The 12,568-nt window shown below is 58.1% G+C and overlaps 1 protein-coding gene across 1 annotated transcript in view; it reads left to right on the top strand.

The window, feature by feature from the left end:
- The window catches only part of ASTN1 (astrotactin 1), a 35,679-nt gene extending 24,026 nt beyond the window's left edge, over positions 1-11,653 (top strand). The window contains exons 9-22 of the mRNA XM_035537699.1: positions 2,013-2,087; positions 2,653-2,790; positions 2,967-3,117; positions 3,405-3,571; positions 3,867-4,061; positions 4,309-4,436; positions 6,045-6,149; positions 6,288-6,476; positions 9,054-9,322; positions 9,502-9,635; positions 9,983-10,134; positions 10,340-10,475; positions 10,556-10,656; positions 11,466-11,653. Of these exons, the coding sequence (XP_035393592.1) occupies positions 2,013-2,087; positions 2,653-2,790; positions 2,967-3,117; positions 3,405-3,571; positions 3,867-4,061; positions 4,309-4,436; positions 6,045-6,149; positions 6,288-6,476; positions 9,054-9,322; positions 9,502-9,635; positions 9,983-10,134; positions 10,340-10,475; positions 10,556-10,656; positions 11,466-11,653 (2,128 nt within the window). The remainder of the gene's footprint in view (positions 1-2,012; positions 2,088-2,652; positions 2,791-2,966; positions 3,118-3,404; positions 3,572-3,866; positions 4,062-4,308; positions 4,437-6,044; positions 6,150-6,287; positions 6,477-9,053; positions 9,323-9,501; positions 9,636-9,982; positions 10,135-10,339; positions 10,476-10,555; positions 10,657-11,465) is intronic.
- Positions 11,654-12,568: the final 915 nt, after the last annotated feature.

Here is a 12,568-nt window from a genome sequence, read left to right on the forward strand (position 1 = left end):
CAGAGCATGGATGACAGTCCAGCTGGAAAAAGCCGAGAGGCCTGAAGACCATCCCGGGGATGCGTTGGCAGAGCTTTGGCCGTAGGCATTCGCTCACGGTGCTTTGTGAGCTTTCTGACTGTCGGCTGCCCGGCGGACCCCCCATTTTGTTGTTTCAGATGCCAAGGCTTGCAGGGAGCCAAGGGCTGTCATTTCTGGCCCATTTAATCCAATCTGATCAGATGCAGAGCTGCTTCTGATCCGTCTCCGTACCCTTTGTGAGCTTGGAAGGCCACGCGGCCAAAATACCTGCCAAGAGCAAGGAAAGCAGAGCAGCGAGGTGCCTGCAGATCACAGGAGGTGGGGAGGCAGGCAGCTGCATGGGCACGGGGGAAGAAAGAGGGGATGAAACAGCACCAGAACCACAGGGGGGAAATGCCAGCGATGGAGGGGGCGAGGTGTGCGTGGGGGAGGACTTCTCCCCCCATCCTCTGCAGCAGGAGGCACAAGTAGGCAAGGAGGGGATTTTTGTCTGCATGGGAGGAAGAGCTGGCATGGAGCTCCTGGAGAGCCAGGCTCAGAGCCATCATCGCCCAAAATTTTAGGCACAGTTGGAAGTCGGACCCCTGGGGGCGTAACGTGGCCTGGGCGCTGATTTGCACCTCTCAGGCAGACTGGAGGCTGCGTGGCACAGCGGTGCTGCCTCCCTGGGCTCCCATGGCACCGCCGCTTTTGGGGCTGAGCACCGGGGCATGCGGAGCACGGCTCTTCACCACCGTTTTCCCACCGGATCCGGCAAGGAACAATACTGTGCTCTGCCTTTGTTCCCAGCCCGGCACGCTCTGGAGAAACAAGAATAAAGCCCATCTATCTGCAGGGAGGCGGGGATGTGCAGCATTCAAGGTGCTGGCGAGGCGCAAGGAGCAAGCCTTATCCGGGGCGAGGCGCTGGATGTAATCCCCCATGCCCAGCCGGCCACAGCAGTGCCATTGTGTCCCAGCCAGGAAATGAGCAGCGTGCTCTAATCCTGCAATCAGGATTTTTTATTTTTTTTGTCCTTGCTGAAATAACTTCAGATTAGAAATTGAAGTGCTTATGCAGGAGAGCTGTAATTGCCTCGAGAGAAAATCCCCAGGCTTGCTGGGGCAAGGTGCTTGTGGTGCCTCTTGTGGCGAGGCAAGCTCTCACCAGATCTCTTAAAGGTGGCAGGGTGGAAAAATCTCTTTCTCTTTCCAGCTCTGAGCTTGCCTTGCAAATGGGATGTGGTTGGGTCTGGTTGTGATTCCCCTTGTCTGGTCTCCTGCATTTTTCTTCTTTCTTTTTATTTATGTATTTATTTATTTATTTTTTGCTGGTCTCTGACTTGCCGGTCTCTCTGCAACGGATGCTGTGCAAAAGATGCAGAGAATGCTCTGCAAAAGATGCTGTGCAAATGATGCTAAAAGCTGTAAATTTTTCAGGTTAAAGGAAATAAAAGCTTTGGCTGGTTTTGGGTTAGCACCCACCCCACCTGAAACTGCGAAACTGAAGGGGGATAAAGCAAGGGGTTAAAACAGTCCCAGGGCCTGAGACGCTTCCTTCCAGAAGGCTCGCAGAGGAAGGTTTCAGATGTGTTTCGGGTTGCTTTTTGCAGTTCGATGGATGTGATGCAAATCTCCACTGTGGGAGCGGGGGGGGTGGTACCCGAGGGTGCAGGGGTGTGAGGCTCACAGATGCTCTGCAGTGGTGGGAAGGGGGTGCTGGAGCCAAGCACACCCCAAAATAAAGGGCGAGGTATGCCACTGACTGGGGGCATCAGCCATATAGGAATCCCTAAATCCTAAAAATTGTGGGGGAAAAAAAAAGGCCAAACATCTTGGGTGCAGGGCTATTTTCCTGTGTTGTCCTGGCTTGGTTTGAGCTGTTTGATCCCAGGACCCGTTCTGTGCTTGCACCCACGTGCGTGTGCCACAGGTGCAGTGGCTCTTGCTGCAGCACACAGCTGGGGAAATATTTGGGGATGCCAGCATGATGTCCTTGTGTTTCTCCTCCAGACCCTGGCCGTACACCATATTCCAGCGTGGCTTCGACCTGGTGCTGGGCGAGCAGCCATCCGACAAGATCTTTCGGTAAGCCTTGCTTCAGCCTCACCCCCACCCCTCGGACCTCCCTGCTGGTTCAGATGCTGCCGGGTGCTGGTCCTAGGGAGGGTGCAGCAGGCTGGTCTGTGTGGCATGGCCAAGCATGGTGTCCTGTGCCACCTCCTGGGGAGTTGTGAGCATGGCTGGCGTGGTCCTACTACAGCGGCCACGTGGGTTTCATGGGATGCTGGATGCCCAGCAGCCAGTTCCTCCTCCCCATCCACAATGAGAGCAAGATGTAGGTTCTGAAGGAGGTTTTCTACCAAAAGGGGAAGTGCTTTCCTTTTTCCTGGACACCTCAGAGAGGAGGAATAAATACACAAATAATCCCTCATCACCTCTCCTCCTGCTCCCCAGCAGCATGCTCCCGGCGGATGGGTGCTGGAGATACCAGCATCCAGCTGGGGATGGGTTTGGGACCACCCTAGGGAGAGGGACGGATCAAGGCTGGGTTTCGGTGGAGGTGGACATCTGCATGATGTCCCCGCATCGATGTGACACAAGGGCGGCCCTCTGGGCGCGGTGCCTCCCTGTGTGCCTGCTCCCCTGCCAGGTTCACGTACACCCTGGGGGAGGGCATGTGGCTGCCGCTGAGCAAGAGCTTCGTCATCCCTCCGGCCGAGCTGGCCATCAACCCCTCGGCCAAGTGCAAGACCGACATGACGGTGATGGAGGATGCAGTGGAGGTCAGGTGGGTGCAATTGCAGAGCGGGGATGAGGGTCTTTGGCTGGTGTGGCTTTGCAGCGAGGGGGACAACCCAAAGGACGTGGGGGTGGTGAGAGCTTGGGGGTTGGTACATCTGCTACCAACCAGAGCAGTGCCAACCAGAGCAGTGAAACACCTCCTCCTCCGCCTCCTCCTCGCAGGGAAGAGCTGATGACCTCCTCCTCCTTCGACAGCCTGGAGGTCCTCCTCGACTCCTTTGGCCCCGTCCGGGACTGCACCAGGGACAACGGGGGCTGCAGCAAGAATTTCCGCTGCATCGCCGACCGCAAGCTGGACTCGACAGGCTGTGTGGTGTGTGGGGATGGGGACAGGGTGGAGGAGGAAGAGATGCCTCCTTCTGCTCTTCTCATTACCTCGGGGTGAATATTTTTTGTGTTTTGGGGGCACCTGGTGGCTCATTCAGGTGTCCCTCTGAGCTGTAGCATGCTCTATTCTGGTGGAGGGGCCTCAGGGAGCAGCATCTTAGCACCCACCACCTCCACAGCCACCTCTCCGTACCAGCCCAGCTGGGATTTCATCCCGGGAGCCACTTTTTGGCTGGCTGGGCCCCCCTCATCTCTTGCTTTCCCCTCCACCAGTGCCCAGCGGGACTGAGCCCCATGAAGGACGGCACGGGCTGCTACGACCGCCACATCGGCGTCGACTGCTCCGACGGCTTCAATGGGGGCTGCGAGCAGCTGTGCCTGCAGCAGATGGTGCCCCTGCCTGACGACCCCCTGCTCTACAACATCCTCATGTTCTGTGGGTGAGCCCCCCAGCGCCATCCCCAGCACGGGGACCTCCTTGTCCCCAGGAGCAGGAGACCCCTCCTCGCTCCGTGAGGGCACGCAGGTGACCTTGGCCAACTGAGATGAGAGCACTGCTCGCACGTGGGGTTTTCTGCACCATAACCTCTTCCCAAGCAAAATAGAAAATGCGAAGTGGCTCCAGGGGTTGGGCGGCTTGGGAGGGTGTCCTTGGTTATGGATATCCCAGCTGGGGTGGCTCGGGCCTCGCTGGTTGGGCTGCAGGTGATGGGGGCCCCACTGCTGGCTTCCCAGGTGCATCGAGGACTACAAGCTGGGCATGGACGGGCGGTCGTGCCAGCTCATCTCAGAGTCGTGCCCCGAGGCAGGGGACTGCGGTGAGCCCCGCGAGCTACCCATGAACCAGACGCTCTTTGGGGAGATCTTCTATGGCTACAACAACCACTCCAAGGAGGTGGCCCCAGGACAGGTGCTCAAAGGGACCTTTAGGTAAGGGGGGATGCGGGGAGGTGGCTGCTGGCAGGGTTTCCAAGAGCATAGTGCTTGGTTCAGCCACGTCTGGCCAAGCTTTGCAGGAGACAGAGGGGCTGGCAGGATGGGCACATCTGAAGCCACATCTGTCTTCATAACCCACGTCCAGAGGCTTGGTGCTGGGTTTTTGGGGTGGGTCGCCAGCCAGGTGTTGCCATCCCTTGTCCCCCCACCCCATCCTCCTCTCTCCCCAATTAACTTGCAGGCAGAACAACTTTGCCCGGGGCCTGGAGCAGCAGCTGCCGGATGGGCTGGTGGTGGCCACGGTGCCCCTGGAGAACCAGTGCCAAGAGGAGCTCTCAGACCCCATGCCCGACCCCGAGTTCCTCACCGGTGAGTGAGCCCGGCCAGACCTACACCCTCCTGGGGATGCTGTGTGATGTATCCTGCCTGGCTGCAGCATCCCGTGCCCAGCCCTGTAAGGGGAAGGCAGCACGTTTCCCGATTTTATTTCAGCCACCTGCAAATGGGAGCAGTTGGTAGCATTGCTGCGGCAGGCTGCCTGCTGCCAGGCTGCCCGTTTGCAGGGCACAGGCTGTGAATTAATTGTGTGGCTAACAGCTCAAGTGCCCACTGGAGAGTTGGGGGGTTTTCAAAAAGATTTTTCTTATTCCAGGCAAAAATGTTTTCCAAATACATTTTATTTCCAAACCAGAAATCGGTGTAAAGAAGCATTCAAAACCACAATATTTTGGTTTGTCCTGACAGACCATTGACCGTGAGCACCAAGGTCATGGGGGGTTCCTAGCCTGGAGGGTGCCACGGAGCTGACAAAGGCAATGCCACCACGGCCATGGCATCACAGAGGGGCCGGGGGCCGTGGACTTTACTGGCAATGACACCAGGAAGGCAGAAGCCAGCAAATTGCTGTATTAATTTCCCACTGCTCTGCTGGCTCTTTGTGGCTGATTAGGAGGGGAAAAAAAAAAAGAAAATAAAAGAAAAAAAAAAAGGAAAAGGAGTGAAATCTTCTGTGCTTGTCGGTAGGCAGATCTGGGCATTGCTGTGAATACACGAGATGCAGAGCTGCTGAGTAAGGAAGGGCTGTTTTTGCATAAACACTTTGTGGGGATGAGCGAGGCTTTGAAGCTGTTGGCAGCAGCCAGCGCCGAAGGAAGCGGCACTGGGAGGCAGAGGACTGCATCCTCCTTATCCTCCACCTTCCCTCCTCGTTGCGGAGGGGGGAAGCACATTGTCGGCCTCTCTGAGCCCTGCTGGATGGCTGTTTAGCCGCAGAGCTTGCTGCTCGGCTGCTGAGCGGAGGTGTGCTGCGCTGGAGGTGTGCAGCCAGCTGTGCGATGCTCTGGCCACCAACATCAGAGCCGTGAGCGGCCTCAGTTCCCTTTCTGGGGCTTTGTCCCAGGATTTGGCTCTTGGGAGCTGGGTCTGTCCCTGGGTTGACCACCCTTGTCCTCACCCGGGCCATCTCGGGAGGGTTTCTGGTCCTGCTCAGCCCCAGTATTGCCACGGTGCCCAAGGGACCGTGAGCACAGGAAGGTGATTTCCCCATGCACACATGTCCTGCTCTGTCCCCTGGACCTCCGTGTTGGCCGCAGCTGTGGCGTGACGGTGACCGTTCCCAAGCCTGCCAACAGCTCATTAAAAAGCGCAACTCTCATTAGCCAAGTAATTAGCACACCTGGGCATGTCTGGGGAGCGGCCGCCGGGAGGGAGGCAGGAGGAGGCTCGTTATCTTCCGCCGCGGAGCCCCGGACAGCAGGATGAAACAAGGCCATCATTTTTCCTTCAAAGCCATGATTTTAATTGCCGCGGAGCAGCTGATGGCGGGGACGTGATGAGTGCTGGTCCTTTCCATGCCTCCTTCCCACCCTGCTGGGTGCACAGCGCTGGGCATGGCGCAAGGCACTGCACCCACCGCGATGTCCCCACGCCTGGCAGTGGTGCTGAGCAGTGCTGAGCGCCGTGTCCTCTCTCTGGCAGGGATGGTGAACTTCAGCGAGGTGTCCGGGTACCCGCTCCTGCAGCACTGGAAGGTGCAGTCCGTCATGTACCACGTCCGGCTCAACCAGCTGACCATCTCCCAGTGTAAGTGGGGCAAAAAGGGGTGGTGAGAGGACACAGCACCTTCTGGTGGGTGGTGGGCTCGGGGCTTGGCTGGTCCGGAGGGCCCAAGGGGCTTGGCGTCTGCAGGGATCTGGGCATCTTCCCCCATCTCGCCCCCAGCCTTCAGCAACGCGCTCCACTCTCTGGATGGGGCCACCTCCCGTGGGGACTTCGTGGCGCTGCTGGACCAGTTTGGCAACCACTACATCCAGGAGGCCGTGTACGGCTTTGAGGAGTCCTGCTCCATCTGGTACCCCAACAGGCAGGTCCAGCGGCAGCTCTGGCTGGAGTACGAGGACATCAGCAAAGGTAGGAGCCCCGGGACAGGACCCCAAAGCCACCCCACTGCGAGCTGGGTACGCCCTCTGCATAGCAGGGAAAGAGCCCAGCCCTTGTAGAAGCTGCACCCCACCTCATTTTCTTATTTCCACCCTGCTGTCATGGTCGAAGGACCCCCATGGACTGCAGCCAGCGTTAGCCCGGGCCAGCAAGGCGTATAAATACCCACACCCCCGGGGAGATGAAAGATGAATGCGCTAATCCCACCAAGCCGTCCTGTCTGATTCTGGACTTAGCTGCTATTTGTCTTTAATCCTGTCCCTTCGCTCCCTTTGTCTCCTCCGTATCTGCTCTCTTCCACTCGTATCCCGGGGCCAGACTTTCCTCCTGCTAATGCTCTCTCCTCTCCCCGGGTGCCAGCGCTGTATTTTACTGTCTGCAAACCAGTGACGAACTGGTCACCGGGCTCTGGGAAAGGGGGGGAGCCGGCAGGAGCCCAGTCCTGGCTCTGCCTTCAGTACAGAAAAGGAAGCATCTGCAAACTGCATTAGAAACAGCAGGAAAGCTCAAAATCCTGGGTGTGGGTGACCCCTCGGGTGGAAAACGTTCATTTCTGAGCCTGGATGCTGCGGGGTGAGGCCTCCTGGAGCCTGGACGCCTTCCTGAGCCCACCTGCAAGAGTCCAGACCTGCTGCTGTTTTGCTGAGGGCTGTTGCCAGATGTAGCATCTTTTGATTGCGAGTACTTTTTTTTTTTTTTTCCCCCTCCTGCAATTTCCTCCTCTTTGATTTTCCTGCTTGGAGGCTTTTCAGGTCTGGCAGTCTCTTTCCACCCACAGTATCACATTTCAGTTTCGCTCTGGCACCTGCCACTTTCCCTCCTTTCCTTTTTGTTTGCAAACGTCAGGAGCTGGGTATCGACTGAGAAATTGCAAGAGACAACTCATTCTCTGGCTCCTCTGCTTTCCCTCTGTGCCTGTGAAGCTGCAATTCACAGCTAACCCAAAGTGATCCATTTCCAGCTCGATGGGGTAGCCGAGCAATGCTCTCGTACCCAGGTTTTTGTCTAACAGCCCTGTTTTCCTCGCAGGGGTCTCGGAGATTGGCTTGCCAGCCCCTTGCAATAGGAAGATCTCCCCACAGCATCCCACAGTGGCCTCAGCCTCCTTAGCTTCTTCCCACCCCACCAGCCTGCCTTGTCCTCGTCAATGCCAGCCTCTTTTTCACAAGGATCCCGTGGGGACATGGTGGCACTGGGGCGTTGGGCACCTTTGTGCAGAGCTTGGAAAAGCCCCATCGCAGCCTAGCTGGGGGCTGCAGTGGTGATGAACCTGTAGGACTGCCTGCATCTCACCATTTTCTTCTGCCTCGTGCCCATGCTTTGAAAGCCAAACCTGGGAAAGACCCCATTCCCCAGCCTGGCTGCAACCTTGCCCACCTCCGTCACACCCGTCATGGTCTTTGGTGACTGCGGGGGTGATGGCATGCGTTTCTGCCACTCAAACGAGGGATATTTGGGGCTGGTGGTGCTGGAGGGAGAGGCTTTCCCAAGCCCTGTGGCCACCTGTCCTGTCTGAAAGCCCTTTTCCAGTGCAGGACACGTGCTCCCTCCGGCTCTCCCCCTACATTTCTTGGGGGGAAAGGTGGACAGATGCAAAGAGTGAGCCCTGAGGCAGATCCCAAAAAGGAAGCGCTCCTCATCTCCCTTCCCCATAGAGGACACAGAGTGGAGGTGTGATGGATGGACCAGAGAAAGTCTTGGTGGGTGGCTTTGTAGCCATCTCAGGAACTTCCTGGCCATCTGCACTGACACATCTTTTCTGCTTATTCTGAGCTCTTTGGATCTGAATCCCTTGTTTTTGGTTTGTCTGCCTCTGGAAGGGATCGGTAGGCTGAGCTGTTTGCCTCTGCAGAGAGCAACGCTAAAATACAAAGTAAAATGAAAAGGAGGAAAGAAAAACAATACAAAATGCCCATGTGCAGGCACACACAGCAGTGTGAGGCACGGCTGCCTCAGCACAGGGTAGGAAGGCAATCTGGGAGCCCGCTGGCTGCCCCATCAGCTCTAGCAATGGCCGCAGCTTTCGGAGCTGTGGGAACGATTGAGGGCAGCTCGGGGCAATTTGCAGCCTGCATTCGTGAGGGTGCTGCCACGTGAAGGCCTTTTGGAGGTGGGAGTCCACATCGCTGCTGTGCACCTGTCCCTGTGGGCATTCAGTGCATCGATGCCTGGGGGCTGCTGGTCTTGGTGCGGGCTTGTGAGAATCAAGGGAGTGGAGAGAAGAAATCAGCGGTCGGGCTGATTTCTGGGGGAGGCAGCCAGGTTGTTCCTCATGAGCCTCCAGCTGCAAGAAGGAGGCTCCCTCTCGTGGGGACCTGCTGCAAGGGCTGGGGAAACTGAGGCACTGGGAGACAAGAGGCCTCAGTGGATTTTCCCATCCTGATGCCCGCTCTCGACACCAGTGAGCATTTCATCCCTACAGAGCAGCCCTTACAGACACAGGGGGTCCTCTGGGCACTGCCTGCCATGAAGCCTTCTCTCCTGGGACCGTCCCCTGACCGATGGCTTGGAGCCCACCCCCCTGCCCCTCTTTTCCCCCTTCCCCAGGCAACTCCCCCTCAGACGAGTCGGAGGAGCGTGAGCGGGACCCCAAGGTGCTCACCTTCCCAGAGTACATCGCCAGCCTCTCCGAGTCGGGCACCAAGCGCATGGCTGCCGGCGTGCGGATGGAGTGCCAGAGCCGCGGGCGCTGCCCCTCGTCCTGCCCCCTCTGCCACGTCGCCTCCGGCCCTGACGCGCCGGCCGAGCCCATCCTGCTCGAGGTCACCAAGGCGGCCCCCATCTACGAGCTGGTCACCAACAACCAGACTCAGCGGGTGAGGAGCTGGGGGTGGCATCAGGGTGGCATTGGCGGCCCTTGCCCATGGCCAAGACCTCATCCCCAGGGTGGATGGGCCATGCTGAACCATTTGGCCTCACCCATGGGGAACGGATGAGCACAGGCTCTGGTGGTGGGATGTCCACCCGGTGCTCACCCCCTTCTCCTCCCTCCCAGCTCTTGCAGGAGGCCACCATGAGCTCGCTGTGGTGCTCAGGCAGTGGGGACGTCATTGAGGACTGGTGCCGCTGCGACTCGAGTGCCTTCGGGGCCGACGGGCTGCCCACCTGTGCACCTCTCCCCCACCCCATGTAGGTCCCCGTGCCTGGACCCTCGGTGGTCCTGCGAGGGGGTGGCGATGGCCCCACGGTGGTGGGCCCGGGGTGGCTTTGTGGGGCAGGTGTGCGAGCAGATGGGGGATGTGGGAATCAGGCAGAGGGCGCAGAGATGCAATGCCTTTTCTAAATTCAGCTGGGTGTTGGGGATGGGGTTTTGGATCCATCCTCGTAGAGCAACCTCAAGGAAGGAGCCCTGGGGAGCAGTGTGCCCACAGCCAGGAGGGGTCAGAGAAGGGGGGTCACCTCTGTCCAGGTGGGCAACGGGGCTGCTGGTGGACCTGGCCCTCTGGGGACACTGACGGGCCGGCATTGCCCCCCAGCCTGCGGCTCTCCACCGTGCACGAGCCCAGCAGCACGCTGGTGGTGCTGGAGTGGGGGCACTCGGAGCCCCCCATCGGGGTACAGATTGTCGACTACCTGCTCCGCCAGGAGAAAGTCACCGACAGGATGGACCACTCCAAGGTGGAGACTGGTGAGTGGGGGCTCCCTCCAGGTGGTGGGTGGGATGGAGGCATTGGAGCAGAGCGTCTGCCTCCCTCTTTGCAAGGGGATGCTGCTAAATATACCTTATCCTGTGGGAAAGAAAGCAGCCCCTTCCTGCCTGCTGTGCTGCAGAGGTGCCAGCCCTGGGGACACCGGTACCGTCACCCATGGTGCGTCCTTCTCTGTCCCCATAGAGATGGTGCTGAGCTTCGTGGACGACATCATCTCTGGTGCCAAGTCTCCCTGCGCCATGCCAGCCCAGGTGCCCGACAGGCTGTCCTCCACCATCTCCCTCATCATCCGCTGCCTGGAGCCTGACACCACCTACATGTGAGTCACCTCCGCCCATGGGACGCTGCTTGGGTGTGCATGAGGGCTCGGGAGCCTTCACCGCTGTCCTCCTCGGCCAGGTTCACCCTCTGGGGTGTCGACAACACGGGGAGACGCTCCAGGTCCAGTGATGTGACGGTGAAGACACCCTGCCCCGTGGTAGATGATGTGAAAGCTCAAGGTGAGATGAAGGTGGTGCTGGCCCGAGACATCATTTGTACAACTGGGAGTACTGGAAAGCAGCTTTGTTGTGCAAGACGTGGAGACCTGGCTGGGACTCGGGCAGGGCTTGGAAAGGGGGTTCAAAACCACCCCAAATCTGTGCATCTGTGGTCACAGGGTGAGCATGCCCAGGATGACGCTTGGGACCAGTGATGGGGTGTTCCCCCACTGGCATGTCCCCACTGGCTGCTCCTGTCCTGGCTGCAATGTCCCCTTGACCCCTGATGGCCCAGGCAGTGCGTGATGCTGAAGGCTGTCACGGAGGGCAGCAGGAGGAACCCATTCCCCCCACAAACATGCACAGAAGCACTCTGTGCTGGTGCTAAGACAGGTGGAGGGGTAGGCACTGGGGACGTGTTGGGCATGGGTGGAGGAGTAGCCGAGAAGGCCTGCCCTGTCCTGCCCAAGTGACTGATAGCATAGGTGATGCCCAAAGAAATCCCAGTTGTGTTCCTTCTGGTAAATAAACGGTATTTCACCACCAGTACCTGATGACACCACCTGTTTCTCCCCCTAATTGGATCAAACTACGGGAGCCTAAATTGGATTGATTAGTCCAGCTGAGTCTGGGTGACGCCATCCTCTCTGTTGTTCCTCCATTGCCTTGATACGACATTAATCATACCCCAGGGGACAAATCTTGGCTGCAGTAAAGGCCACGGAAGATGTGCCGCATGGTTCCACCAGAGCCAAGCGTTATCCTGGTGGGCTTTGTTCTTTGTGCTCATTTCTTGCACCCCGCTGACTAGCCCTTGTCCTCCTGCCTAGAAATTGCTGACAAGATCTACAACCTCTTCAACGGCTACACCAGTGGCAAGGAGCAGCAGACAGCCTACAACACCCTGCTGGACCTGGGCTCCCCCAGCCTGCACCGAGTGCTCTACCACTACAACCAGCACTACGAGAGCTTCGGGGAGTTCACCTGGCGCTGTGAAGACGAGCTGGGGCCCAGGTAGGCGTGGGAGCCGGGTGGGCTTGTTGTGTGTGCGAACACATGCACTGGTCGTACGTGTCTGTTCTCCTTCTCCCGGGCTTTGGCTTGACTTGCCTGCATCTCTGTGTGCTGGTCTCAGCATCACCCCAGCAGATGCCTCCTGGGTGCCTCCTGCCCCGTGCTTGTGGAGGTGGCCAGATGTCCCCTTCTGCCCGCCTCCTCCCGTGTCTGCCCCTGTCTGAGTGGTTTCCCAGTAATGGGGATGTTTCCAGGTGGTTTAGCAAGCCAGGCTGAGAAATTATGTGGGCTGCAGTGCTGTTTCATAGCAGCTGGCCTCCACAGAACTGGAGTCCTGAGCCCGTCCCGTATTCAGGATTTCTTCAGATGTACGTCAGCAACAGATCCCATCTGGGAAACACGTGGTCCCCCTGCTCGACACCTCCTCTCATCAGTCTCACCTCTGGCTCCCTTCCAGCCCTGCTTCTCCAGGTGATCACTGGTGGATTTCTAGCAGAGGATCAGAGATCACACATACCTTTTCTGCCCTCCAAGTCTCCACTAGGGGGGCAAAGAGTATCAGCAGATACCTGGTGGCTGTCTTGCTTGTAGCATCCCTTCACATCCCTCCTAGCTCAGCTTTGCTGGGAAACCCTCCAGTGATCCTCAGCTTCCTGGGGCAAAGCTGGCTTTTCTCCTCTTTCCCCTTTTTCCATTTATTTTCTAAGAAACTTGAAGTCTCTAAGGCAGAGCTTCAAAGCTCGGGAGCAACCTCCCAGTGTACAGAGACTTCTGGTTATGGCTTCATTCCCAGGACGTGAGTAGGACCATCTCCGTTGCCACACGTGAAATCCAGCCCCAGTTTGCACAGCCTGTCTGACATCTGCTGCGGCGGTTTGTGTGAGGAGCAAGTAAAGTGACACACTGGGTTTGTCACACG

Source organism: Cygnus atratus, chromosome 8 (genome assembly GCF_013377495.2).
Source record: "Cygnus atratus isolate AKBS03 ecotype Queensland, Australia chromosome 8, CAtr_DNAZoo_HiC_assembly, whole genome shotgun sequence".
NCBI lineage: Eukaryota > Metazoa > Chordata > Aves > Anseriformes > Anatidae > Cygnus > Cygnus atratus.